General features: G+C 43.6%; 10 protein-coding genes across 14 annotated transcripts; 3 read left to right on the top strand and 7 right to left on the bottom strand.

Annotated features, from left to right (window-relative positions):
* Positions 1 to 304: 304 nt before the first annotated feature.
* Positions 305 to 2,637, bottom strand: LOC115772132 (sodium channel protein Nach). The gene is made up of 8 exons (XM_030718113.1): positions 2,444 to 2,637; positions 1,932 to 2,138; positions 1,677 to 1,870; positions 1,490 to 1,619; positions 1,154 to 1,421; positions 889 to 1,096; positions 546 to 830; positions 305 to 480 (listed from the first exon to the last, which is right to left on the bottom strand). The coding sequence occupies exons 1-8, from the start codon at positions 2,635 to 2,637 to the stop codon at positions 305 to 307; spliced, it is 1,662 nt and encodes a 553-aa protein (XP_030573973.1).
* A 466-nt stretch (positions 2,638 to 3,103) lies between these two features.
* On the bottom strand, positions 3,104 to 3,693 carry LOC115771691. The gene is made up of 2 exons (XM_030717507.1): positions 3,632 to 3,693; positions 3,104 to 3,550 (listed from the first exon to the last, which is right to left on the bottom strand). The coding sequence occupies exons 1-2, from the start codon at positions 3,691 to 3,693 to the stop codon at positions 3,229 to 3,231; spliced, it is 384 nt and encodes a 127-aa protein (XP_030573367.1). The 3' UTR covers positions 3,104 to 3,228.
* A 3,287-nt stretch (positions 3,694 to 6,980) lies between these two features.
* On the bottom strand, positions 6,981 to 7,355 carry LOC115771689 (neuropeptide-like protein 31). Its single transcript, XM_030717506.1, has one exon. It carries the CDS (start codon positions 7,353 to 7,355, stop codon positions 6,981 to 6,983), a length of 375 nt encoding a protein of 124 aa, XP_030573366.1.
* A 634-nt stretch (positions 7,356 to 7,989) lies between these two features.
* LOC115771915 (pH-response regulator protein palI/prr-5) lies at positions 7,990 to 9,310 on the top strand. The gene has a single exon (XM_030717804.1). It carries the CDS (start codon positions 8,019 to 8,021, stop codon positions 9,045 to 9,047), a length of 1,029 nt encoding a protein of 342 aa, XP_030573664.1. The 5' UTR covers positions 7,990 to 8,018; the 3' UTR covers positions 9,048 to 9,310.
* Positions 9,311 to 9,703: 393 nt separating this feature from the next.
* LOC115771688 (pupal cuticle protein Edg-91) lies at positions 9,704 to 10,236 on the bottom strand. The gene has a single exon (XM_030717505.1). It carries the CDS (start codon positions 10,234 to 10,236, stop codon positions 9,787 to 9,789), a length of 450 nt encoding a protein of 149 aa, XP_030573365.1. The 3' UTR covers positions 9,704 to 9,786.
* A 554-nt stretch (positions 10,237 to 10,790) lies between these two features.
* Positions 10,791 to 11,791, top strand: LOC115771940 (calcium-binding protein P). The gene has a single exon (XM_030717840.1). The coding sequence runs from the start codon at positions 10,812 to 10,814 to the stop codon at positions 11,769 to 11,771; it is 960 nt and encodes a 319-aa protein (XP_030573700.1). The 5' UTR covers positions 10,791 to 10,811; the 3' UTR covers positions 11,772 to 11,791.
* Positions 11,792 to 13,511: 1,720 nt separating this feature from the next.
* LOC115771939 (G2/mitotic-specific cyclin-B3) lies at positions 13,512 to 15,551 on the bottom strand. Its single transcript, XM_030717838.1, has one exon. It carries the CDS (start codon positions 15,242 to 15,244, stop codon positions 13,520 to 13,522), a length of 1,725 nt encoding a protein of 574 aa, XP_030573698.1. The 5' UTR covers positions 15,245 to 15,551; the 3' UTR covers positions 13,512 to 13,519.
* Positions 15,552 to 15,846: 295 nt separating this feature from the next.
* LOC115771746 (phosphoinositide 3-kinase regulatory subunit 4) lies at positions 15,847 to 20,663 on the bottom strand. 3 transcript variants are annotated; one of them, XM_030717588.1, is made up of 10 exons: positions 20,582 to 20,663; positions 20,397 to 20,518; positions 20,126 to 20,312; positions 19,603 to 20,063; positions 18,959 to 19,541; positions 17,838 to 18,902; positions 17,562 to 17,775; positions 16,867 to 17,500; positions 16,191 to 16,805; positions 15,847 to 16,117 (listed from the first exon to the last, which is right to left on the bottom strand). In XM_030717588.1, the coding sequence occupies exons 2-10, from the start codon at positions 20,492 to 20,494 to the stop codon at positions 15,886 to 15,888; spliced, it is 4,089 nt and encodes a 1,362-aa protein (XP_030573448.1). In that variant the 5' UTR covers positions 20,495 to 20,518; positions 20,582 to 20,663; the 3' UTR covers positions 15,847 to 15,885. The 3 variants fall into 3 exon arrangements, with proteins under 3 accessions (XP_030573448.1, XP_030573447.1, XP_030573450.1); XM_030717587.1 differs by lacking the exon at positions 20,582 to 20,663 and having other exon boundaries at positions 20,397 to 20,575; XM_030717590.1 differs by lacking the exon at positions 20,582 to 20,663 and having other exon boundaries at positions 16,867 to 17,491; positions 20,397 to 20,575.
* A 63-nt stretch (positions 20,664 to 20,726) lies between these two features.
* Positions 20,727 to 21,291, top strand: LOC115771754. Its single transcript, XM_030717604.1, has one exon. The coding sequence runs from the start codon at positions 20,919 to 20,921 to the stop codon at positions 21,279 to 21,281; it is 363 nt and encodes a 120-aa protein (XP_030573464.1). The 5' UTR covers positions 20,727 to 20,918; the 3' UTR covers positions 21,282 to 21,291.
* A 10-nt stretch (positions 21,292 to 21,301) lies between these two features.
* LOC115771747 lies at positions 21,302 to 24,407 on the bottom strand. 3 transcript variants are annotated; one of them, XM_030717591.1, is made up of 3 exons: positions 22,309 to 24,406; positions 22,047 to 22,256; positions 21,302 to 21,987 (listed from the first exon to the last, which is right to left on the bottom strand). In XM_030717591.1, the coding sequence occupies exons 1-3, from the start codon at positions 24,314 to 24,316 to the stop codon at positions 21,383 to 21,385; spliced, it is 2,823 nt and encodes a 940-aa protein (XP_030573451.1). In that variant the 5' UTR covers positions 24,317 to 24,406; the 3' UTR covers positions 21,302 to 21,382. The 3 variants fall into 3 exon arrangements, with proteins under 3 accessions (XP_030573451.1, XP_030573452.1, XP_030573453.1); XM_030717592.1 differs by having other exon boundaries at positions 21,884 to 21,966; positions 22,030 to 22,256; positions 22,309 to 24,407; XM_030717593.1 differs by lacking the exon at positions 21,302 to 21,987 and having other exon boundaries at positions 22,106 to 22,252; positions 22,309 to 24,407.
* Positions 24,408 to 24,425: the final 18 nt, after the last annotated feature.

Raw genomic sequence — 24,425 nt, 5'->3', positions numbered from 1 at the left:
CCTTTTTGATTTGGCTTGGGCTTGCTGGCAGTCTAAAAAAACTCAGCACCCTCCCCAAATATGCCCCGTGGCCTGGATTACGCAGCAGGCAAATGAAGCCACGTGTTGATTGTGAATATAGATATACGAACTTTTATATTTCAAGTATTTATTTTCCAGAGTTTCTGTGCAATAATTTTTTAAAATTTGCTTTTTGTGAATAAAGAATCCAGTAATTCTGGATTACATTTAATAATTATCAATATAATTTTCTAGGCATTTTTCTCAATACTTAACTCTTTTTTCTTCAGCTCTTTTCTTTTTACTATGGGCATATATGTAACTGGCGTGCATTCAACATCTTTGCCTTACTGTTAGCTCTGCTATGATCTATTATTCGACAGCAGCCCATATAAATGTACTTGCAGAAAAAGAACAGAGCCTCAAAAATGGCCACCAATGAAAATCCCATAAATATTGACAAAATATTTCCAATGGTGCCTGATAGACAATCAAATACACATGAATAAATAATTAAGGGTATTAATGTATTCACAAATACTTACTGAATATCTCGAACCATTCGTTGTTCAATAATCTCATGTAGAGCTGAGCATGCGGCTGCCCAAAAAAGACTCGCAGTACGGATAAATCGGAGCCCAGCAGTGTGTCATTGTATTCATCAGGTTTTAGGTTGGCCAGATAGGTATCAATGGGTAGCTCACTCATAGATACCCTGTACTGAACATCATTGCATGAAGGCAGACACTGTGGACAGTACAGTGCTTCTTCGGTTTCACGCTCCAGACCCGGAATTCTAAGTCTCTCAGTAAGCACATTATTCCATTTAACTGCAAAATAATTCTCGAAAGATGTTAAGAGATTACTTGACTAGAGTCCAGGACTTACATTGATACTGGCCGAGGCACGTGACATGACTAAGCGTACAATAGACGACGCCTTCCAAGTTCTCGACTAGATCGAGTGGCAACTGGAAGGGCAGGCAGTTGCACAACGCTATGATGCTGCTAATGCGACATCTTGTAATGCAGTTGGGGAACGTGTAGACGGAGTTCTTCATTCGCATATTCGACTCGCTATGGAAATAACAGCGTCGCTAGAATAAGAGAAACTATTACAAAAATCAATATATAAACTAAACACAATTGCTCACATTAAATGGGGAAAAGGAGTGTAAATTTTTATCGGTATCTATAACACGTGCAAAAATCTTTAGAAAACTTTCCTGCCTTTGTCCTGGAAACATTTCCAATGCATTTGACGATGATATCGATGGATAATTGTCAGCGTCATGGATAATGACCACGTAACCATTTGTATTTAAAATGGGCGCCATATAATCCGCATGACTCGAATTGAGCACGACGGTGAGGCCCAAAGCTGAATCAGCATAGCGATTCTTAAAATCGCGTCTCTTAAGTCTACATAATGATTAAGTCAATATAATGATTGATCAAAGAGTGTGATATAAGGTGACAACAAGACTTACACGTTCTTGCCATTAAAAGTGCAGCAGGGTCCATACCTGGTCAGACTGGTCTGAAAAGCGGCCTCGCTAAAGCAAGGTATGTCCACATTGCGCAGACTGCATTTCATTATATAATCCCTGCAATTGGGCGCTAGCTGGAAAACATATGATATAGCATAACGAGCTTTCGTGGATTGTTAAGACAAACTCACCATTCTCATAATACGCCGCGTATCGAAGAAGGTTTCGTTGTTCCAGGTGCCGAATATGTCCAAAAACGCTTGAAAATTAACATAATCATCGACGTCTGAGTCCCGCTCGCCGGGTATATATAATTTGCGTAGATACGTCAGCATGTCCAAGTAGTACTTCAATTCACGTGGAGATGGATCATTTCTTTGCCTGCTCGACAATGTCGGGGTGTGATAACCAGGAAAGGGTCGATGGGATTAAGGCTACTTACAGCTCAAGAGCGTATCGGGTAGCGGCCCGCATGGAAATGCGATTGTTGGAGCATATTGACACAGCCGGAAATGGCACATTTTCAACAGGATAAAGTGGATCCTTCAGATTGATGACAAAGTATTGTGCAATAAATTGCTCCCAGGTGAGCAAGAGCACAGCCACCATTGAAATGAACGTGGTCGTGTGCACCAGCAGCCAAATTAATCTGCAAACAAACGAGCCCAAGATAAACGCACAAAGCACACGGCCATGAGCGCGTTTTGAGGCAAATACGGAAACGGAAATGAAAAATGTGAAAGCAAAAAAAAAAAATTAATGCAATGCTACAGCGGAACGAGATGCAACGAGACGTTGACGATGACGATGACGGCAATGCCTGGAGAGAGGTACGGAAAGACAATAGATACGAAGCATAGCTGCAAATTTTCTATGGGGTCCACGTTGCGTATGAGCAACGTAACGCCAGTGTAGCAAAAGCAGCATCGAGCTGCCGTTTCCTCTGTCGCTTACCTCTCCGCCAACGTTAATTCCGATGCCAATAGTTTGTTATAGCCCTGCAAGGATATATTGCGCAGTAATTCAGCCATATCCAGACAAAAGCGCGACCCTAGCGACGCCTTACGCCCAGCGCCGCCAACCGCTTTCGCTGCACTCGGATTTTTAATCCACCAGATGGCATTGGATGTTGATTCAATATTAACCATTGGAGCGCACAATTTTAACGATGATGCGAGCTATTCGCGCTATACCTGTCCTGTCCCTATACTTGTTGTCCGCCAACTGAGAGCCTTTCACGTGCAATTGAGTAGCTTCTGACGCCACCAAACTGGGCGGGGCCAGGCGTCGATGCCTTAATGCAAGTTTGTCATTAACTTCAGTTTTAATTGACTTAGCGGCTAGCTACAAAAACTCCTATATTAATTAGGGAAAATCGTGCAGCATACTTTTAGGCATTCACAGCAAACAAGCAGCCAGCGTTGCCAACTACTTATGACAAGTTTCGATGGGCAATTTTACTCAATACTCAGGTTGCTTTGAATAGTACATTTATAATTCAATATACATAATTAAAAGTCCAATGTTTTATTAAATAAATTATATATAAGTAAGCTTAATTAAATGAAAATAGCAAGCTCAAAACATGTAAGCAAAATTCATTGCATACTCTTATGCGCAATGGCTAATCAAAAATACCTTTGAATTGTGAGAAAACTAAATATATGTATTTACTTGTACTAAAACTGACTTAATATATTGTAAGCTTAAGTTTTTATCAAATAAACGAACGGTTACTTTTAGCGGCCTGCTGGCCAAAATGGCTGTCCCGGATAGTTACGGCTGCCCACAAAAGCATATTGATTGGGATTAACAACCCGAGCTATATCCGTATAACTGCGCCCGTTGCGCTCCGTGCGATATCCATAGGCCGGCCAGCCCAAGGCCACGGCAAGCAGTGTGAACCAGGCCAGTAGGGCGAGCAATAAACCCTTTCCTTGCAAAGAAGACATTCTGCTTCTAGGGATCGCTATTGAGAACTGCGCTTCGATGTCGTAGCGTCGATCCCTTTTATATGACTGTGCCCAGTAAGTGGTCAGAAGTGTCTTGAAATTCTGCCGCCTGATCGATCAGGTTTTGGTGTGACAACAACAACAACAATACTTCGAACAATTTCAGAGCCACGCGACGCATGCTGCGCACGTAGCGCCATTGTCAACCTCCTCTTCTCTCAGACTGCGACGTGGGATCTTCACCTGTAACATCTCGTAGTGCCATCAAAATGTCATTCACTTTGCGACCGGTCAGGTTTTAGGTACCAGAAATCACGTTTTGACTCAGAACCAAATAGATATACAATGTACATATGTCTTAATTCATAGTGATCTAAGGTTTCAGCTGTCAATTTTTATAGCTTTGTGAATGATTTGGCTTATTAAATTGTAGCCACTTTAAAAGTACTTAACAATTGCTAAATGACAATCTAATGAGGTTTGTGGGTGCGTTAAGAGTCGTGCAATAGCCAGCGGGGAACTCCCAGGCGAGTGCGAAGCTAAGCTGCATATCTTTATGCCAGACTGAGTCAATGCTAATTGAATCACATATGCCCGCACTTAAGGTACATATATCTTTTATGTGTCAAAAAAAAAACCTGTCTTCCAATCATACTATCTTTGCGGTCAAGTAAAAGAAGTCAAATAAACACATCGCTTAAAGAGAATGCTAAAATCGGAAATACTTGCTTAGATAAGCAAATGCTGTAGTAAACATTGCATTATCATAAATCAAATATTAAACACAATAAAAATGAAAAGAAGAGAAAAAGTTTTTTTTTATAGAAAACAAACTATAAAGTTAATAAAAGCGTCTATTCTTAAACATATTTACTAATAAACTAGAACGGAATGTATCGTTAACGTCCTCCTGGCCAATAGGGCTGTCCTGGATAGTTGCGGGAGCCGATTGAAACATATGGATTGGGATTAACGACACGCGTTATATCCGAATATGAATGTGCAGGCCCGGCCAAGGCAAGGGATAACAGCGTGATCCAAGCAAATAGAGCTATCAGCAAGACTTTTCCTTGCAACAATGACATTTTGTTCATAGATTTTACTATTGAGAACTGCACTTGAATGCCGCCACGCAGAAGCCTTTTATACGACAAAACGCAGTAAGTGGCCAGAAAAATCAATGCACTCTGTTTCCTGCTTATCGATCAGGTTTCGATTTAACAATAACAACATTAGCATTTCTATGGTTATACAAATACGACAAATTCCATGTTGACTTCTACCACTCACAACTTCCGATGTTAATCTTAAGCTGTTTTATTTTACACAATCATGTTTTCACCCAGAACAAACTACTCACATAGCTAACTGTAGATAACTTAGCTTTCAACTCTTTGTTGGAAAAGCACTGTGAATGATCGGGCGCAGCATAACACAACTATGACAATTTAAATAGTAATTAACAAGTATAATACGACTTGCTAATGACGTAGGTGCGCCAGTTGTTCGTTAGTATATGTCGTTAATGGCGAGAAACAATTGCGTTTTGTAGTTATATAAACTTATAAGAATTGCAATGAAATTTGGTTTTTTTGTTTCCTGCAATGACAATTTTATTATGGACTTAGGGGAACTCCTATATGAGTGTGCCGCACATCTTAACAGATAAATGACTCAGTAATGGCATTAAAATCTTATTTACTTGTATTTTCTCACAAGTGTAAGCCTTATGTAACTGCAAACCAGTCTTTGAATCAATTTACACTCAAGGGTTTATTTTTTATACCAGCTAATCTACAATATATAATATCTATACCATGTTTCCTTATTTGCAAAGAAGAAGATTGCTTGACTAGTGATGTATGTAATCATTGTCGATAAAACAGAACAATGAGGATCCGGTTCGAGTCATGGCCCTTAACTACTCTTTAAAAAGTGTTTTGATATTGTTGTATATAAGTACAAAAAGGATTTTAAAAAAAACTGTGCTTTAAAAAATTTATATCTTATAAAGATAATATAAAATCTCAACTGATCTTTAAGCAAGTGTATTGATATTATAAGTACACAAAAATGAATATCTTATGAAGATAATAAAAGATCTCAAACCAATTTCTCTTTCAACGCTAATAATAAAATTGTCTAAACTGGAGACAGGTATGCATATATATTGAAGTTAATTTAGCTGCAGAGACACCCATTTAAAGCAAATTTAAAAAATAGGTTCATTTTAAAAGGCTTTACATAAAAACTAGATGTGTATCAATTCGTCCGTAATAAAGTAAAACATATATATTGCCTATGATTAACTTTAGAATTTGTTAGACCCACAGTGCAGAATAGGGATAGAGCTACCCGCATCTATTCCTAAATATGAATTCGGTCATATAACTGTAGCTTTATGTACCTGAGTAGGTGCGTTCTGTTTTCCGTCTATTTCCGTCATACCTCAAATTTCCAGAACCAGGCCAAAAGAGCGAGCAAGAAGCCTTGCAAGCGCGAAATTCTGTTTACAGAGATTGTCACGTATAACTAAACTTTATAGTCAATACATAGAACCTTTTTAAACGATCAGAAAGTACCAGTATTAATCACTAGATTCTAGGTTCTTCCTATCGATCAGGCATTGATGTAAAAAAAAAACAACATAAGCAAATGCGAAAACATTCGAGCGACAAAACCCATGTTAACTTCTACTATTACTTACTTACAGCTTCCGATGTACATTTTAATCTGTATAGACATATCAACAATCTAGAATACTCACTCGCATCTAGTTGTAGGGAACTTGGACGTTAATATATAAAAGACAATCGCTTAAACATAGATTATGAGATTGACTATGTTAATATAATATATAAATATATATACCTATTTTTTATTTATTTAATTTATTTTTGCCTTATTTAATGCCAGTTTGATTTAGACTTAGGGAAACTCCGACATGAGTGTGTGTTGCATATATTTATTAAAAAATTATTCAGTAATAATAATTAAATTGTATACACTTCTGCTTATGGCAGATGTGTACCTTATATAACTTAAAACCCGTCTTATAAACTATTCGTAGCCCCCTGCCCCTTTTCCATGGAGTCAAAAAAAAAAACATTGCAAATAAAAGTTCTTTCAACTAGTCACAGCTTCAACTAATAATAAAAGAAGTAAATACAAATTGTTAACTGGTTAATACTTATAAATCCGTGTTTGACATTAAAATCAACCAGATTAATTTTCAAGAGCGTGATTCGCGTGACAGTTACGTGACACGCCCTTCCCTAACCTAGTCGCATTTCAGTCACGTAGCGCCGAGCAGCTACAGCTCGGTATATATGTTGTATGTGGTATATATATATGCATACATATGTTTAGTCTGATAATAAATGTTATTGCAAAGCTAATTAAAAATAGCTTTAATTAAAAAAGTTTCACATACAAAGCACGCAACAAGCTGTAGTTGAACTTAAATTATTTGAAAACAAAACTTTCACTGATTTATTTGCCCTAACTTGGTAATATTACACAAATTTTAACTATAGATGCTAGCCCCACAGATGGGAATATGGAGCACGCGGTAGATAACGACCCGCGCCTAGTCCTAGATAGGGATCCGGCCGTAAGACATTAGCAATATCCGAGTAGGTGCGTCCTGTGCGCTGTCGATTTCTTGTCCTGTACGGCTGCTGTGGATACCCATAGCCATAGCCATAACCATCATAACCTCCGTATCCACCATATACGCCGTTATAGTTATGGCCATAGTTTGCCGAATAGCCGTCATAGCCATAGTTGTAGCTTCTATAGCCCGAACCAGCGCTTCCCTTCAGTCCTTTTAGTGCCTTGAAAAACAGAGCGTTGCCCAAGTCCAGGCAGTTGCTCAGCAGCAGGGAGAGGAACAATATGCTAGGAACTCTCATGTTGTCTGTCTCTGGTTCTGGTTCTTGTTGTGTGCGGTTCGTTTGTGTTCTGGCCATATATCTACGCAGTTCCCTTCTATTTATACCCTGCGAATGGATCAGTCGGGATAGCGATGACACATTATGCTTTTAATGGTTTTATTTCTGCGTCTGTCTAGATATTTAGCCACCTGGATCGCTAGAGATCTGCTGCCATAATGCTAATGTCAATCCATCCAGCAACAATTTAATGCATGACTGTGAATTACTTGGACGTTAACAGATGGATCAAGCATATTGACATGCAGAGCACGTCCGTGATTAACGCACTGCGCGGGAAGAAGCCGCTCAAGCGGATCCATGAGTCGGCGGCCGTCGGTCAACGGCTGCCCTCATCTTATTTCCTCTCAAGCTTTTTGGACTTTTTGTTTACAATAAATGTTTTGATGAACACATACACATAATACGCTCCGTTAGAGAGCGAATCTTTTGCAGCTCTCACGATCTCTCATCATGCATTGATTAGCACAAGTCGCAAACAGACAAACAAACCGAGGACAGGTTTTGAATACAAATCCGAAACATCTGCCTCTCTTATCGCCTAACGCCAAAAACTTTCCCCTCAGTTAGAACTGGCTGCTCTTAGCGCATGGGCGCTCCAACTCGATTCATTCCAACGTGATCATGACGCGAATACGAATAAATATGCTAACGGCCTTGATAACGTGCCTTCTACTCCTAATCCGCACGTGTAGTTGCCAATTTCCAATAGCAAGATCATCAGCAGCAGCTGGTGCTGCAGTGGCATCCGCCGGCGCCATAACGGCAGTAGCCCAGTTACTTCAACAAGGATTGAATGGCAGGCAACATCACGGCGGCAGGAGACGTACGCCACCAGGCCAAATGAATAGACGTGGCGGCGGCGGCGGCTGGAATGCTGGCGGCGGCTGGAATGGTGGCGGCGACTGGAATGGTGGCGGCGACTGGAATGGTGTTGGCAGGCAACCACCTTCTGGTTGGGGTAACTGGGGAGGTGGCAGACCAAATCCTCCTGGATGGGGTGGCTGGAGTGATGGAGGCGGAAGGCGACCTCCACCCGGATGGGGTGGTGCAGGAGGCTGGGGAAATGGAGTTCCACCTGGTTGGAGAGATAGAAACGGACCCCCACCACCTGGCTGGGGAGCTGGAAATGGAAATCCACCACCAGGCTGGGACGACGGAAATGGAACACCACCCTCTGGATGGGGAGATAACGACGGGTCTTCACAGCCGGGTTGGGAAGATAACTACGATCCATCACGCCCCAGTTGGGGGAATGGAAATGTGCCATTCCAACTGCCGCCAACGAATGAAGATGGCCAGGAACCTGTGCAGAATACCAACTCCAATCCACCTATTTACACGCCGTCAACAACGACGCCAAGCCCCACTGCCCCTGCGCCATCCACACAACCCACCCACGATTCACTGATAGTTGGCAAAAATCCACCGCCTCTTGTAATTTCGCCTACTCCCACTCCAAATTCTGGTGACACGCTTATTGTGGGCACAAATCGTCCACCTCTGGGGCCACTAACAGCACCGACGCCATCATCTAGATCGATTGAGCAATCCCGGCTGCGAGACATTGTCTTCCCCAATTCGTTACATTACGTGCACGCCCCCGGCCTGGAACTTCAAGCGGATTCAATCGATGTGCGTAGAAGAAAATGAGCTTCACGATCTGTTAGATCTTTCAGTATGTTTGTTTATACTAAGTAGAGGTATTAATTATACATTAATATTTATAGGGAATGTGCAATTTAATAAACACAAATAAAATTGAATAATGGCAAAGCTCAGTGCTCTCTGAGATTCGGCTCGAACTCAAGTTCGCTTTCGTATGTCTAGGGGCTATGAGCTATATAAACAGGTTCTGTGAGCTGACAAACAACAGATAAATATATGTGTAAGAAGAGGGCAATAACAATAAAAATTATGTATGTGCTGATTATATTTTTATTACTTATAATACTGATACGATGTTTTCCATTCCTGGGTAGAAATGTCATGGCATTGATCTTCCATAATTATATATATACAATGTATTTGGTGAGTCTTGCTCTCGTAATCTACGAGGTAAGAATCGGGGCTGAAATCCGATATTTATCGATTTCATCTACAAATTAAAAGTCTCTAGAGTCCCCAATAGGTCTACTCGAATCTTGATGCTAACTAAGAAAATGCATATATAATTTACGGAGTCGGAAATGCTCGGTGCTCAATTTTTTCCCATTTTCACCAGGTACAGCATTGTGTACGCTCTCTAAGCTGTGACCAAGTTCGAGATGCCCAGAAATAACAACATATATGTAGATTGAGCAGATTGCAGTCATATAAATAAATTATGTATAAAAAACATTTCTTATAATCTTAAGTAATTTCTAAAATATGTATCAAATGCAAATGGATTTTAATAGCCATGTTGCTTGTAGCCGCCAACTCCGGGTCCTATTGCGCCCGATCTGCCATAGCCTTGTCCATAAGTAGGTGCTGTAGGTGCATAGCCATGTGGATACTGCGGTTCCGGATAGTAGCCCTTTACTGGACCATGCGCTGGTCTTGGGTAGTAGCCGTATGCAGGCGGTGGCGGGGGCTGGGAATAGGGACTGCCAACAACCACACCATTGCCATGGACATGTCCACCGCCGCCGCCATAATAGTAATCATAGCCATGATCGTAACCCTCCTGTATGAGCGGTGCTGGTGGTGGGTATGATCTATAGGGTCCCGCTCTTGCGTAGTGCGGACTATCATCCAGTACGCCAAGCAGCACCTCAGCCATCTTATCAAAGGTGGGTTTGGCCTGTGCAGCCAGCAGAAATGCCAGCGACAGGAGGCAGAATCTTATGTTGAGTTGCATCTCTGTGAGTGTTAAAAATTAATATGACGCTCTTCCTTCACAAAAGTCAGACTTATATAGCATGCTGATAATCGAACATATACATGTATGTGTTTACTCAATGATCAACCTTCAACAATGCTGATGATCCTATTATTAATAGGCTAATGGAATGGCAGAGATCTAGGTGCAAGTATCAGGGCTGCGCATTCTCGATTCTGCAAAACAAAGTCAAGGTTTAGCGAACCAAACTATGTGCTCGCCCAGAAAACATGGGAAAACCCAAACCATAGTGTATTGTCTCGTTAATACATAAAATTGTGACATCTTTAAATTTGATTAATGAACTTAATGAACGCTTCGCAACATATTTGTTTTGTATATTTCTCAGAATTGAAAAGAGAATTAGCTCTTCGGTTTTGCAAACATCTAATGCCATTATTATTTACTTCTAAATCAAACACAAAACGTCTCAGTCTAGAACATGACATGAACGATAACCCCATCAGGCATAAACTCAGCTAAGCTCACATCGCATTAACTTTAAATATACGAAGCATGCGCTGTTAGGGTCTAGTTCCATCGGAAGCTTCATCATGCGCTGGAGCATTGTCTATGTCGAGCTGCTATTAGCCCTGACCGCTGGCCTGACCCACGCGTCGCAATATTCGCGAGATGAAAGCAATGAGGATTCTAATACCCAATTTAACTTGGCCTCCACTTTTAAAGGCGGCATTACCAGCAATCGTCACCATGAGCGGGCGCGTCTCAACTCGCAACTGTATCCGGATCTAAGGCAGCAACAAAGTGATTCCCTTGACATTGACGCACCGTCCGCTCACGAGAGCGGCGGCAGTGGTGTCGGCATCTTTGATGCTCGTCCTGGGCCGTATGGTATTGCTGTGGGCATTCCACAGCAACAGCCTGTTGGATATCCAAATTATCCTGCACTACCCACCGCTGGACAACCACAGTCCGGCCTCTATCCAGTTCCTCAAAGCTCACCAGCTATATGCGGACGTCTTACACCAGGCGCTGCTCCAAATTCAGTACCAAACGGTTGTCAGCAACCAATTCCGGGACAAGCACAGCTGCCTGCATCGTTTCCCCATGGATATTCGCATAATACAAATCCGCAAGCAACCGCTCATACTGGAAGCAATCCTCCAGGCGTTTATCCAAGTTTTGGAGCTCACCAGCCTGGCTATCAGCCCGTACAGCCTGGCTACCCCTATCCAGGCCAATATTTGCCACAATATCCATCTTATCCACCTACAGCACCATTTCCACACTATTCAGGCGTTCCAGGAAATGTTCCTGTTGTGACCCACCCGGGAGCGCCACCCATCAGCTACCAGAACCAACATAACTATGGACCACATGCATCACCAGGGCAACGTGATCGTTGGGATCATAGCTTCAAAATGAAAACCGAGTACACAGAGGATGGTGTGCACAAGGGACCATTCGATGTGCTTAACAATCACGGTTCCCAGGGCTATGGCAGCGGCTTTGGTGGCGGCTATAATGGCCCCTTCAGTAGGCCAGGTTACTAAAAAGACAAAAATAACATTTAGAGTATGGTCATAAGTTAGGTGTAAGCTAACCTTACCGCGTCAGGTCTAGGAGCAGCAGCTGCTCGACCGTGTGTACTTTAATAAACTTGATTTTTTGCACACACCCAACCAAAGTAATTAGCCATATACCCCGGTTGCACCTTGAGCAACAGCAGCAGCAGCAGAAGTAGAAGAGGACGACATCAACACGAGGACAACTCTGCCTTTGTCCTGTACGTACATAACGCACCCTACCTTGCGAACCGGAAAAAAGTAACATGCATTTCAGTTGCCTCATAATTTCGTTGAGGAAACACACAATGGATATAAAACTACCTGGTTGCAGGCAGCGCTGGCAGCCAAAAAAAATTAAGAACAAGCGCACAATGGGAGGAGGACAGACGACGGACGACAGGCGGCCGGCGACCGACAAGGAAAGGTGGTAGAAAACGTCAAGGAGACAGACAGACAGACAGACAGGCGGCGGCTGCTGCTGCTAGCTGCCTGCCCTTTTAAGGTTCAACTGCAGCGGTAGAAATCGGTTATGTATGCAGTGATTTGTTGGACAAAGACGATTACGGGAACGGGAACGGGAACAGGCATCGATGCTGATGTCTTGCGGCGCATGCGCCGCTTGCCAAGCAAAACCCAAAATAATTTGGCGCTAAAATGTGAAGACGGGCGCGCCAAAAAAAACCAGAGCCTGAAATCAAATACATAGATTATTGATGTGCATGTGAATGTGCGTGTCACATGGGAAATAGACTCACCTGAACAAAATCAATTGAAACTAGAGCTGTCCCAAATAGTTGGTGTGCTGTGAATACATGCAAAATTATATATGTACATAGACATCTATATGGATTTATATGCGAAGCACTTACCTTAAACTCTTGCACATTCCCCCAACTTTATATAAATGTACTTTCTTGAACGGACATTAAGATTGTTTATTGGTTTTCTTGACTCGGCTGCATACATGCATACAGCCATACATATATAGATAACATGGAATACGAATACATACATAACTAGTTATTTAGACAATGGAATATTAATTTTCCCGTTACATACAATGTATAAAAAGTCATGATTGGTAACAAAAACAACAACTACAAAATTACATACATAAATGGGAATTGGCCAGCTGTGTAGAGCATCTGCCGTCGGTTAGTTGTTAACAGTACTACGCGTGTAAGGATCTGTAGAATTGTAGTATTAAATGTTTAAACGTATAATCCATGTCAGCTTTGGTGTCTAACATCATCAAACGGCATTGGCGTTGCAAATGCTTAAAATATGTGTAGAATTTATTATGGGTATTTTCTGATTATAAATAGTATACATTTAAATATATATATATATGTAAATGGTTAGTTCTTGTGGTCGGGTTGGGTGACAGTTGTGCTGGCTACCCTGCTTAATTGCCTTTTTTTTATAAAAGAAGAGTAAACAATAAACATAAATGGAAACAATCTGAATGCTGAACATAAAATTTATAGAAAGTCATAAATGTTAACCAATAATAGAACATCATTAGCAACACGCAAAAAGTACAAAATAAATCGAAAAAATTAAATAAAAATATATGAATATCTTGGTTAAGGGGTTGCTATTTGGACTGATAGGGTTCTTTAGAGGTGTTATGGGTTGAAGCGTCTTAATGTCTAGTGAAGCGTAACAGTTGTTGCTCATTATCAATTTGGCTAATTGGCGTTACAGCAGTGCAAGGCCCCCAATTGTATGGCTCAGGTGCACGAGTTACTTTCGTTCAGATCGAGATTGCTTTGGAATAGCTCCACGTTGCTAAGCAGCGGCACCTTGGCCACCTCATGGAATATCTTATGCGAGTACTTGTTCCGTATCGTCTTGATGGTGGCGCGTGGTTTCCTATGCAGTCCTGCGTTCAGCACCGGCACCACTTCAGCAAACTGTGCCAGTTGATAGCCTGTGTAGTAGGCCAGCGTTGAGGTCCAGGTCTTTTTGTGCAGATTCGCGGCACCGCCATGCATGCGCAGTGCCATGAAGAGAGCGGCCGAGGCCATTTGCGAGTCACTAAAACCAATGGTGGCATAGTCCATAAGCGACAGCTCCAGAATGTAGCGCGCCAGAGTAAGCGTGGGCATTTGCACCTTGGCACATCGAGCATAGCGGCGCAAGAAGCGGTAGGAGAGCGGTATGCCGAGATCGTAGTTGATGGTTCGCAGCGTTTCCATTTCCATTTTGACAAGCTCGTCGTGATTGTAGGCGCCATCGCATATGTACAGAAAGTCCTCAATTAGTGGCGGCTGGCGTTCATCGTACTTGCATGCAATGAAGAACGCGGCAGCGCCCAGCAGCTGCAGTTTTTCCTTGTTTATAACCTCGCGGCACAAATAGAGATCGACAATTTTGACAGCCAAATATAGTGTTTCATGATTTAACTCAAAGGTCTCCTGCACCTCGACCATCCAGTCCACCAGTAGCGTTCGCATCCAGGTGGTCAAATGTACCTGCTTTGGCATATAATCGTGAATGGGAAACTCTGGCTCGCGCAATTTCAAATAATTAAATATGTCCATGGCATAGTGGGACACCTGGAAGGGATCATCCCAGTTCTTGCGGTCAAAGTCCTCCACATCATCGGGCACGGGACGAACAGGCGTCACCATAGCAGCAGCAGCTGCTGCCATATGCACCGATTGCTGCGCCGGTGCTGCCTTTGGCTGATCAGTCTTTAGTTGCAGTTTAGCAGAGAGGCGTCGCGCTGCCTCAAAATTGCCAGACAAGCGCATGGATTCGCAGCTGGAGATGTCCTCCAGGGCGGACATATAGAGGCTCTCCTCAGTCTTATTAAAGTCATTTGATATGCGGCGCACCGGCTTGACGGCAGCCGGCGGAGGCGGTGCAGCCAATTTTTGGACAACAGGCGCCTGCATGGGCGCAACTTTTGGCTCGACTAGCACTGTGGCCGGCTTTTTTGCTGCCACTGGTGCCTTGCGTGTTTTTTGACGCGCTAACGCCTCCTCGAACTTGTCCAGCACTTTGTGGCAGTTCTCCACCGAGTCCTCTGTCTTGGTTGAGGCGCGCGTCATTATTTTGTTGGGCATAGCAGCAGGGAGTGGAGCAGTGACTGCAGCTAAAACATTTAGATTGTCAATAGTCTTTGCATCCAGAAGCGCCTGAAGTTGCTGTGCCGTCGGCTTTTTGGGCAACTGCTGCTTGGAGTCCTCGTCGCCTGGATGCAGCGTCATGATCTTAACATTGTTGGTCAAATTACCCAGCGCCGAGCGCTTGATCTTATCATTCTTGATGGGGCTATTATCGGCCTTGCGTTTACCGCGCGTCTGCATATTCTCTGCATTTGGATCAATGCCACTGTTGGCCGCCCGACGGCTCAGTCCCTTGCCTCGTACGCCTGCCATGGGCAAAAGTGCGTTTATGGTCGCCTGGTTGCTTGCAGCAGTGCGAGTGGTACCTTTAATTGGCGCCATTTTGAAATGCTTGTATGTGTGCGCTGGCTGTGTCGTTGTTGTTGTTGTTGTTTTTGTCGACCCTAGCGTTGTCCTGCTACACAGCGACTGCGTGCGCGATTTAATTGCCGTGCGTTGTATATTTTGTATTTCGATATTGGTACTTTGACTTATTTGCGCTCTCCGCTGTGATATTTGAACTGCTGAGTTGTTTAGTTGTGAGATATACTTGATTTTTGTTTATTCTTTTTGTATACTATAGCGTCGTTGCCTCACAAACTCACTTTTCACTTGGACTTATGGCGCTTGGCCGCTCTGCTCATAACGGCGCTTGCAAAGATACAAAAGCGAAAAACAGCGCCAGCTGCAGATGTCAAAAAAAAGTGAAGTTGGCCGCGGCGTCTTTTTGTAGGGTTGTCATTGCGTCTGCAATAATTTACCGTTGCCAACACGCTGAAGTCGCTTAGTACGTAGTTTGGTTGTAAGAGGCCGTTTTAGTTTTTAACGGTCTGGCAGCGCCGCCAATTAATGTACAGATGCACTACAGTGCAACAAAGAATTTGAATTTTAACGTGCGATGTGGGAATCCAAAATGCGGGTATATATAAGTTATATTGTAGTTTAATTAGACTAATCACAGATAAAAGAGTTAAAATAAGTTACTACTTCCAGAGCTTGATAACACCGTCACGCGAAGCCGACGCTATATAAATTTGTCCCTTATCTTTGCACATGAGCAAGTCAGTGATGGCATCATGATGACTTGCTTTGGGCATATCCGGTCCCGATCTGGGACTTTCCTCAATTGAAGTACGCATCTGTTGCGAGTCGCCTGTACCGTTTTTAGGAATGATTTGTTCTTCAATAACTTGGCTGCCGTCGATTAGACGAGCGCTAGAATTAGTCATACATATAAGAAAGGGTTTGGGAGAATAATTAAATGCATATCAACCATATGAGTACATACCTATAGTTAAAGGACACATTGGACAAATTATCATTTGCCGCTGGCACTTTCAATGCCGAGTTCTTTGGCGATCCTATGTCCCAGTACCTGATACGCTGATCCGAACTACCTGTCAAAATGAACGGTGAACCGTCGACCACACCGCTCAAAATACCACAAGTTGTTGCTGGATCATTGAGACTGGTATTAGTCAGAACGGGCGCTGGGCTGGCCCAAAGCACAGTTTGTCGTTGACCCGTCTCAATGTTCCATACAGATACTTCATTATTGGACTGCGAGGCGGAGATCAGATATGATGGCTCCGTTGGATGGCATGCCACTTTTCTTATCCACGAGTCCGCCGGATGTTTTATCTCGGTTATTGGCAGTCGGAAACGCAAGTCCCAGCAGATATGCTTGCCACCACTGGTGCCTGTTGCCAGCCAAGAGCCCGTTGGATCCGCACAAATGGTGGTGATGACACCATGACGCAGCTCATTCTGCAAACGCCAGGCGCTATGCTGCATGCGCGTATCCCAGGCCACAATGCCGCCATAAAGTGTTGCATAGACAATAACACTCTGAGCCGCCTGATCGTACGCATGCATATCCACAACAGGTCCATCGTTATATTCACTACAAAAAGATGAAAAAGCAAATTATGTCAAATGTGCAATCAAAGATTGGTCTATATTACTTCTGATCCAAGGCTTGCTGTAGGGTCATCTTGGTGGAATTGCGATCGATGCGCATTATTAATAGACTGCCATCCTTGCCACCCACCGCTAGTGATTGTCCAGCATCGCATGCGGCCAGCGCATAAATGGGCGTATGAGCAGAATATACCTGACGAGATTTATTTATGCCCTGATTGCCGTTTAGCTTGCTGCAATCCCACAATCTCACTGTGCCATCGATGCTGCCGCTGGCAAAAAGTGAACCGTCAGGACGCAACGGCGCCAGCTTAATTACCGACTCGGAATGTTCATGCAGATGCGCAACTAGCGTACCATTGAGGCGCCAATTGGATGGATATGGCGTGACCAGCTTATCATAATTGCAGCGTTGGGAGAGTGCCAGCACATTATAGCGACGCTTGATCTTAAGGGTCAGCGACTCCAAGTCCTTGCAACACTCCGAAGAGCGATCTAGCGAATAGTTTCGATCCGGCATGGTATATTCACCCAATGAAGTGGCAGTGCTTACTGTTGTATGCGGCACGCCCAGTAACATGGCGCCGGAGGCGGGACTGCCGGAGGGGCCAGCAGTTATGTGTGTAGTAATAGCCGCATCTGTCGCGGGTGAAACAAGTGCTGGAGCATCTGTATTTCCTAGGTGGAGACTATGTTTATCAAATCTGAAAGTCGATATAGCACTTAGTTTAAATCTTACGATTGTCCTGGGTCAATTTAGTAGCCTTTTCCGCCAGGGGATATTCATGGCAGCCCACCTGCTTGCGGCTGACCACAATCCGTCCATTGGCACAGCTGGCATCATCAAGATCTTGTTGCGCCTTGTGCTTAAGGGATATCAAAAAAGGTTTCATAGCCAACAATTGCATCTCAATAGTCTCCGTCAATCCCTCCGAGATAAGTCGTCGAAAGAGCTGTAGTGTTTTGGAAATGTGAGTGGTCCACTTGGAACAACCAAAATTACCAAAGCACTTACATTGAGCAGCGCCTGACCCATGTCATCAGACTGTGACTGGCCACTGTTCCGTGCACCACCAATCTGCCTGCTTATGTCATCATACTGAGGCTGGGCGCAGTGTCGTGTATTGTTGCGTAAGCGAGCACGGTCCTCGAGAGCACTGACAAAACACTGAACGTCCTGGAAGCGCAGCACGCTGTCAAAGACCTGTCGGGGTATAGGCGGTAGCAGACAATCAAGCAGAATATGCGGTTTGTCCACTTGTATAAGCGGCGCCTTCAAAAATCTTCCAATGGCCGGCATAATCTTACACTGCACATCGATAGCACTCAGATTGCGTGCTGTTGTGGCAATCATGCCGCAAATCTCATGACGCACCCACAAATTTGGATGACACAAATAGCAGGCGGTTTCATTTACAATTTCAGTAACGGTGGGCTTTCTTATGTGGCCCAACTCGATTAGAATTGTCACCGCACGTATGGCCTTTGCGATGACAAACTCCTCGCGATCGGTGAAGCCTTGCAGCAAAAGGGGAACCAGTATATCCGATGCTTGCCAGCCCACGTAACCAGCAACACCAGCAATGTTGTCATAAAAAGCGCCGCGCAAATTCTTATCATCGTCATTGAGGAACGTCATAATGTGCGAGAGTATCACGTCGTTCGCTTTCTCCTTTCCAAAAAACGCGCACAAATCGCAAATACCCGACTCCATCAGTGTCTGTTTGACAATGGGCTGCGTGTCTGTCAACAAACTGAGCACCGCCTGCCGCACAATATCATGCAGAGCATTCAGCTCAGCCTCATATCGTGGCGTAGGCATTTCGTTTGGTGCATTGCGCTGCGTCTCCTCCAGAAAGTAAACAGCACTCTTGGCAAGTGCTGCAATGTTGCGGGCAAAGGCCACGCGCACAATAACAGCGCTCGATTCGCTAGCCAAGTCGGTGATGTAGGGCAGTATGTATTCCGGAAATACATTGGCATCGCTGCGAGGAATGTCCTTGACCATGCTCAAGCAGGCGGTCAACGTTTCAATAGCCTGAACCTGTACCTTGGCTGTCGACTTTTGTGCCAGATTCAGCTGCAGGCAAAGAACATGAGTTAAATGAAATATTTGATAATTCAACTGTAACATACAATGTATGGTAATATACGATCCAGTATCGTCTCAGATGTAGTATACTTCGATAACTTTTGCAGTAGCTGCAACGCCGCAATTTTTGTGTTGGACTGTTTGAGACCTCTAATGCAAGAGGTGACTACTGTTATGATAAGTATAAGACCATCCTGATCTGGCGGCAGTCGCTCGTACTTAAGAGGATCCCTTTTCTCTGGTATCTGTTCGTCTTCCTCACTGGGAGTTACGTCCTGTGCTTGTGTGAGCACCTTAATGCAGTGACCAATATCTTTGTGCAGACATTGTATCTTGTCATCGGGCGACTTGATTGGTGTCGATGAGAACATTTGCAAATATGACTGCAGAAATGAGTAAAAGTATTCTGGAAATAGTTTACCGCGCTCCTGATCTAAATAATCCTCTGCGCTCTTGCGCTTTATTGAATTAATGTCAATCATGGATGCCAGTAAGTTGCGCAGTCGTTCGTTCTCAATGCCAGCCAAATGTTTCTCCACGAGATCTCGTTCACCTTGCCGATAAGCGAGCAGTTGAGAGAGCTCAAATGGAGCAGTGCCCTCTGTCCAGAGCTCTAGCAAGGCACAGCTGTGAATGGAAAAACTCTTAATACATTTATGTTGTGAATGTGTTCTATGTATTAACTCACCCAGCGGAGAATATATCCATGGCAGGCTGCAAAGTGTTGCCAGCATAGGAAGTCGGAACACGTATTATGGAGTCCGAGTGAATAACGGACATATTTGCATTATAAGGATCGTCTTCAGACGACATCGTCTTAACAAAACGCTCAGGAGCTATATAGCAAGTGCGGCGTCTGCTCGTGTCAAAGAAATAGGTATAATCTGCTGGATTGTCCTCAGGTAGATATGTGGGCTTAAATGAAGCAAAATCCGACAACAGGATCCAATTCCATGAGGTGATCAAAATGTTCTCAAGTTTTATATCACCATGACAGATTTTTTGCTTGTGACACTGGTTTAGAGCGCATAAAATCTGAAAGGTAATCCACTTCTTCTCGAGCACAGTAAGAAAAGGTCGAGTGGACACGCGATCGTACAGACTGTGCTTGACATACTCTCGCATTATATAGGCTGCCTTGTCGATGAGCTGTTCAGGAAAGTCAAAGATCGCATTAACACCTTGACGGAAAAATTTAATTGTGGACTAACCTCCACGCGTTGAAAGGGCAAACAGTTAACAGCATTTGCAAGCGATAGGGTCTTCTTGATGCTCTCCAAGCGTTCCTTGTGATCCTCCAGAGGCAAGGTTGGATCATGTTTGACAAATACCTTGACAACTATCAAACCTTCATCGGTTTTAGCTTTTGCCACTTTGAAAAAACGCGTACTCCCCATACTGTGGGTGGATAAGACGTCATATGAACACATATGTGCATATATACACTTATGTGTAATAAGCAGCTGTTAAATATGTACTCACTTCAGGTCGAAAATGATTTCATTGCCAAACTGGCCAGAAAAGTAGTGTTCCACTGCATAGATCTGCGATGGTGCAATGCCAACCAATTGATTACCCATTTTGCTTGCATTTGCGCGTTATTTCTGCCCAAAACAGTGCGCTTAATTATATTTGTTTGTTTTTAATTAACAAATTGCAGCTCTCACTTCTTCTTGTTGGAGTGTTTTCGTGCAGGGTTGCCAAGTCCACAATTGCAGTGTTGGCAAACGAGTTTTGAACAGCTGTCCTGCGGCCGATAACAAGCAGTCTTATCGATTGCGATTGCAATGTGCGATTGCGCGCCTAACTAGATTTAAATACATGCACACTAGCGATAAGAACTGCAAGTGTCAGCAAAACCAATATCGGCCATTCAAAGTGCAAAGCCCTAGCTTAACAAAGCACTGCAAATTCAGCAAAATATTCATAGATTATCAACCGTATAAAAGCCAGTGTCAATAGTGCTATCAGTAGTTGAGTTTAGCATTCATTCATTTTCATATAATGCGTCTCTCTTACATTCTTCTACTTGTCTGTATATTTGCCCTGGCTAAGGCCGGCACGTGGCGGCAGTCACAGGACTATAATACGAGTGACGAAGAGGTCCGACCAAGCTGGACTCATAGACACTCTGAGATGTGGCCCTGTGATGTCGCCGATTATCCAGAAGCCTATCTGCTCATACACAAAGTTGAGAAGCGTCTGGAGCGCATAGACAACGAGCAACTAAAAACCAGAGTCGTAGACTATGTGGTGGGCCAGTTGAGGCAGTGTAAGACAGGCAATGACATGGACGAGCACTGTGTCAAACGCTCCATTGGCTATGCAATGTCCTTTATAAACCGCAACAAAAGGCAACAGCTGTAATGTTATTTAAAAAAGAAACGTCTTAGTTATCAAAATAAATGAATACATAACATAGAACCAAAAAAACTGCAATTAATAAAGTTACTAGTGTGTCTTGCCGGTTACGTGGGTAATTCCGATTCTTGTCGTTCCATCTCTATTTTGGCGTACTTGCTTTTTGTATATAATTGCTCCTTAAATCGTTCCCTACGCGCATCGTCTAACGAAAAACGACGCAGAATGTCCCGCCTATCAAAAATTGACATTGTTATGTCCTGACAATCCCGTGACGGCTGACAAAAGGTCCAACTGCCGAAAATGGTGTCTATGCAACCGCATCGACGACAAAAGCCCAGAAAGGTTCCCATCAAATTGGAGTTTAGCTTCCGACAGGTTAACGATATCGGCCCACCTAAAGTATTGACCGCTTGACCCGTGAATGTCCATTCCGTAAGGTTATCCATCATTTCACGCGGACGTGGTGGCAGCGTGTCCTGTATGGTCACATTAAGCACTTTCATTTGAGATGATACGAAGCGTTGCTTGATTTCGATTGGGGTCATTTTAACACACTGTCGCCAAAGTCGATTGGTGTCGGAGCGACGCAATTTGGGCTGGGAACAGGTCGGCTTGACTTCCGGCACAACGATCTTGTTGTCATCTCTAATATTGATGCGAATGCTTAATAGTAGAGACTCCCAGGAGCCTGTTAATTCACAGGGAGCACCTGATACGAGTAGAATTTAAAAAAAATATGTGCATTTCAAACCTTAGTAGTCTGCTAACCGTCAGTTGGATCGGCGAAGCAACAAGGCAATTTGTCTGCTGTACCCTGATTAAAATTGGAATCTTGCATACTCTGTAGTCGATTTAAAATCTTTTCTAACATGGGCGCTAAATTAGCCGTTGGTCCCTGTTGGCAGGCTAATGTGGCTGACGGCGCAATCTTGGGGCTTGATGCTGCCATTGATACTTGGCATCCGTTGGTCTGGCTTGCTTTTTAAAAATCTTTGTCAGCTAATAATGTGCCAAATGCCAAACTACTTACCTAAGTTGGCCTGCAGTGGATAGCTGCCTGCACTACTAGACGAGGCAATCCGCTGAGCCATCTCCACAGGCGACACATTCAACTGCTTCGCCATATTCTCAATCATTCTGCCGCCGTTATCTTGCGTCTGCCCAAACTTATTAACGAGCACTTCCGGAAAAGCCAAATGGGCAGGCGTGTTATCAAACCCGTTGGCCAAGTTGATCAAGCCGCGCTTTGAGGTTTTTCTTACATTCATAGAGCGATGCTTGGCCTGAAAGACTTTGAGTATGTGCTGCAGCTGCTTTTGATTCTTGATAAATGCAGCGGAGTGTGTCGCGTTTTTACGCAAAAAACTTTTAGAGACTGCCTGCTCAATTTTGACCTTTGGCTTAGTTTTAGATGCGGCATTTGGAGCACGACTCTTCATATTGATTATAGTTGGGTTCATCCTACCATTGGATGCGGACAATATCTGCGGCTTAACAACTTTACCTTTTCTTTGACTTCCGGGCCTTATCAAAGGCACATCATTCCAAACCATCTGCCTGTGCTTTGAGTTTGATAAATAGTATGGTTTAAGGCCGCCATTCAGCTTATTTTCCTTGTTCATCTGCGTACTCGTGCTCTTCTCCTTTGTGCTCCTGCCTGTTTCAGATAAACACGAATTAACCACGTCGGCCAAGCTGGCACTTTTCATGGCTGCACATTGGCAGGGAATCAGGCCATTGGATATTTTAACCGTATCCCCTTCGAATGCCAAGTTGGTGTGTCTTGTGGCCTCACAATGGCATGGCGTCAGTTCCTTGGATACCTTCGGTCCACTACTGTCGACGGCCATGATTAGCGATTTCGCAGAATCACAGTGACACAGGGTCAGCTCCTTATGCTTTCCGGCTGAATTACTATGGAAAGGTACTGTCTCTTCTTTGACAAGGGATTTACGCGGATGCTTGTGTGCCTGTAGAATGCCATTCAGTTTTTTCTTGTACTCTTCATAAAGGCCACCGGTCTTAATATCGGGTGCCACATTAGGAGCCAAGCGCTTAAACATTTTTGAGGATCGGCTGCTAATTCTTTTGTTTTTCTCTTGATTTTGACTAGCTGGCGCTAGATTATTGTTTATATTTAGCTTAATGGAACCGATGAGACTTTCTTTTTCCGGATTCATTTCATCATTGATTGCCTTGACAATTTCATCCACCGGATTCGACTGCTTCAGATTCTCAACAACGTTCATTAGGGAGTTTAGTGCACTTAATCGAAAAGGCCTGGCCGGAAATGTATTCTTCTGTCCAAGCAAATTGTGGCCCCTTGTTTCCGGTGTAGGCCTTTTCCAGGCATTCACAAAATCCTGATACACCCGATTCAACTCTGCTATTCGCAGTTCAGCTGAATCCATTTCAGTTTTTTTGCCCTGAGGCCGTGCGCCTCTTCCCAAGTCCTTTTCGGAATCCGCTTTTGTCTCGGAAGGCACATCAATTTTAACTATAACCACGCCATGTCTTGCTGGATTTTTCGACTTCCCCTTATCGTTCTGTTCGTCCTCCACATCATTGAGTTTTCCAACCGGCACACATTTACCATTCGTCCCCTCCCGATCACCTGTTGCATCAAGTATAGTTTTAGTTCCATTTGCCTTATCTTGAAGTTCTTTATTTATTGTGGCTGCTTTCACCGTATTATTCACCCCTGTAGGTTCCTTGAGAATTTCGACACCTTTGCTAACCGCATCATCATCCTCCTCATCTGCCACAGCTGTTCTCTTGCCTAGTTTGCCCACGTTGAGTTTGACATCGGAGCCGCTCTCCTTCAATAGCACCCGGTATGCAGAGTAGAGCCGAGGTATATCGACTTTGTTGACAGACATTCGTTTCAACGTGGCCGTCTGGCTCTGGGGTAGATGGACTGGCGTACTGGCTATCTCTTTTATTTTGCTATCGCTGTTTGAGGTGGGAATCGAGAGAATCAGCAACAGGTATATGGTTGTTATTCGAAACTCGTGCTGCAGCTCATGCCAACCAGACATCTCATTTTGTGCCACCAATATAATGTCAACATTTGGCAAGCAGCACCATAAATTTCAAATTTTTTAAGCGTAGTGTACAAATATTTTCAGAACCTTTGAAAAACTGTTC

The sequence above is a fragment of the Drosophila novamexicana genome, unplaced genomic scaffold, assembly GCF_003285875.2.
Source record: "Drosophila novamexicana strain 15010-1031.04,08,12 unplaced genomic scaffold, DnovRS2.1 tig00000108-arrow-pilon, whole genome shotgun sequence".
Taxonomy (NCBI): Eukaryota; Metazoa; Arthropoda; class Insecta; order Diptera; family Drosophilidae; genus Drosophila; species Drosophila novamexicana.
Note: the sequence above shows the minus strand (reverse complement) of the source record. Positions and strands in the feature narration are given on the sequence as shown.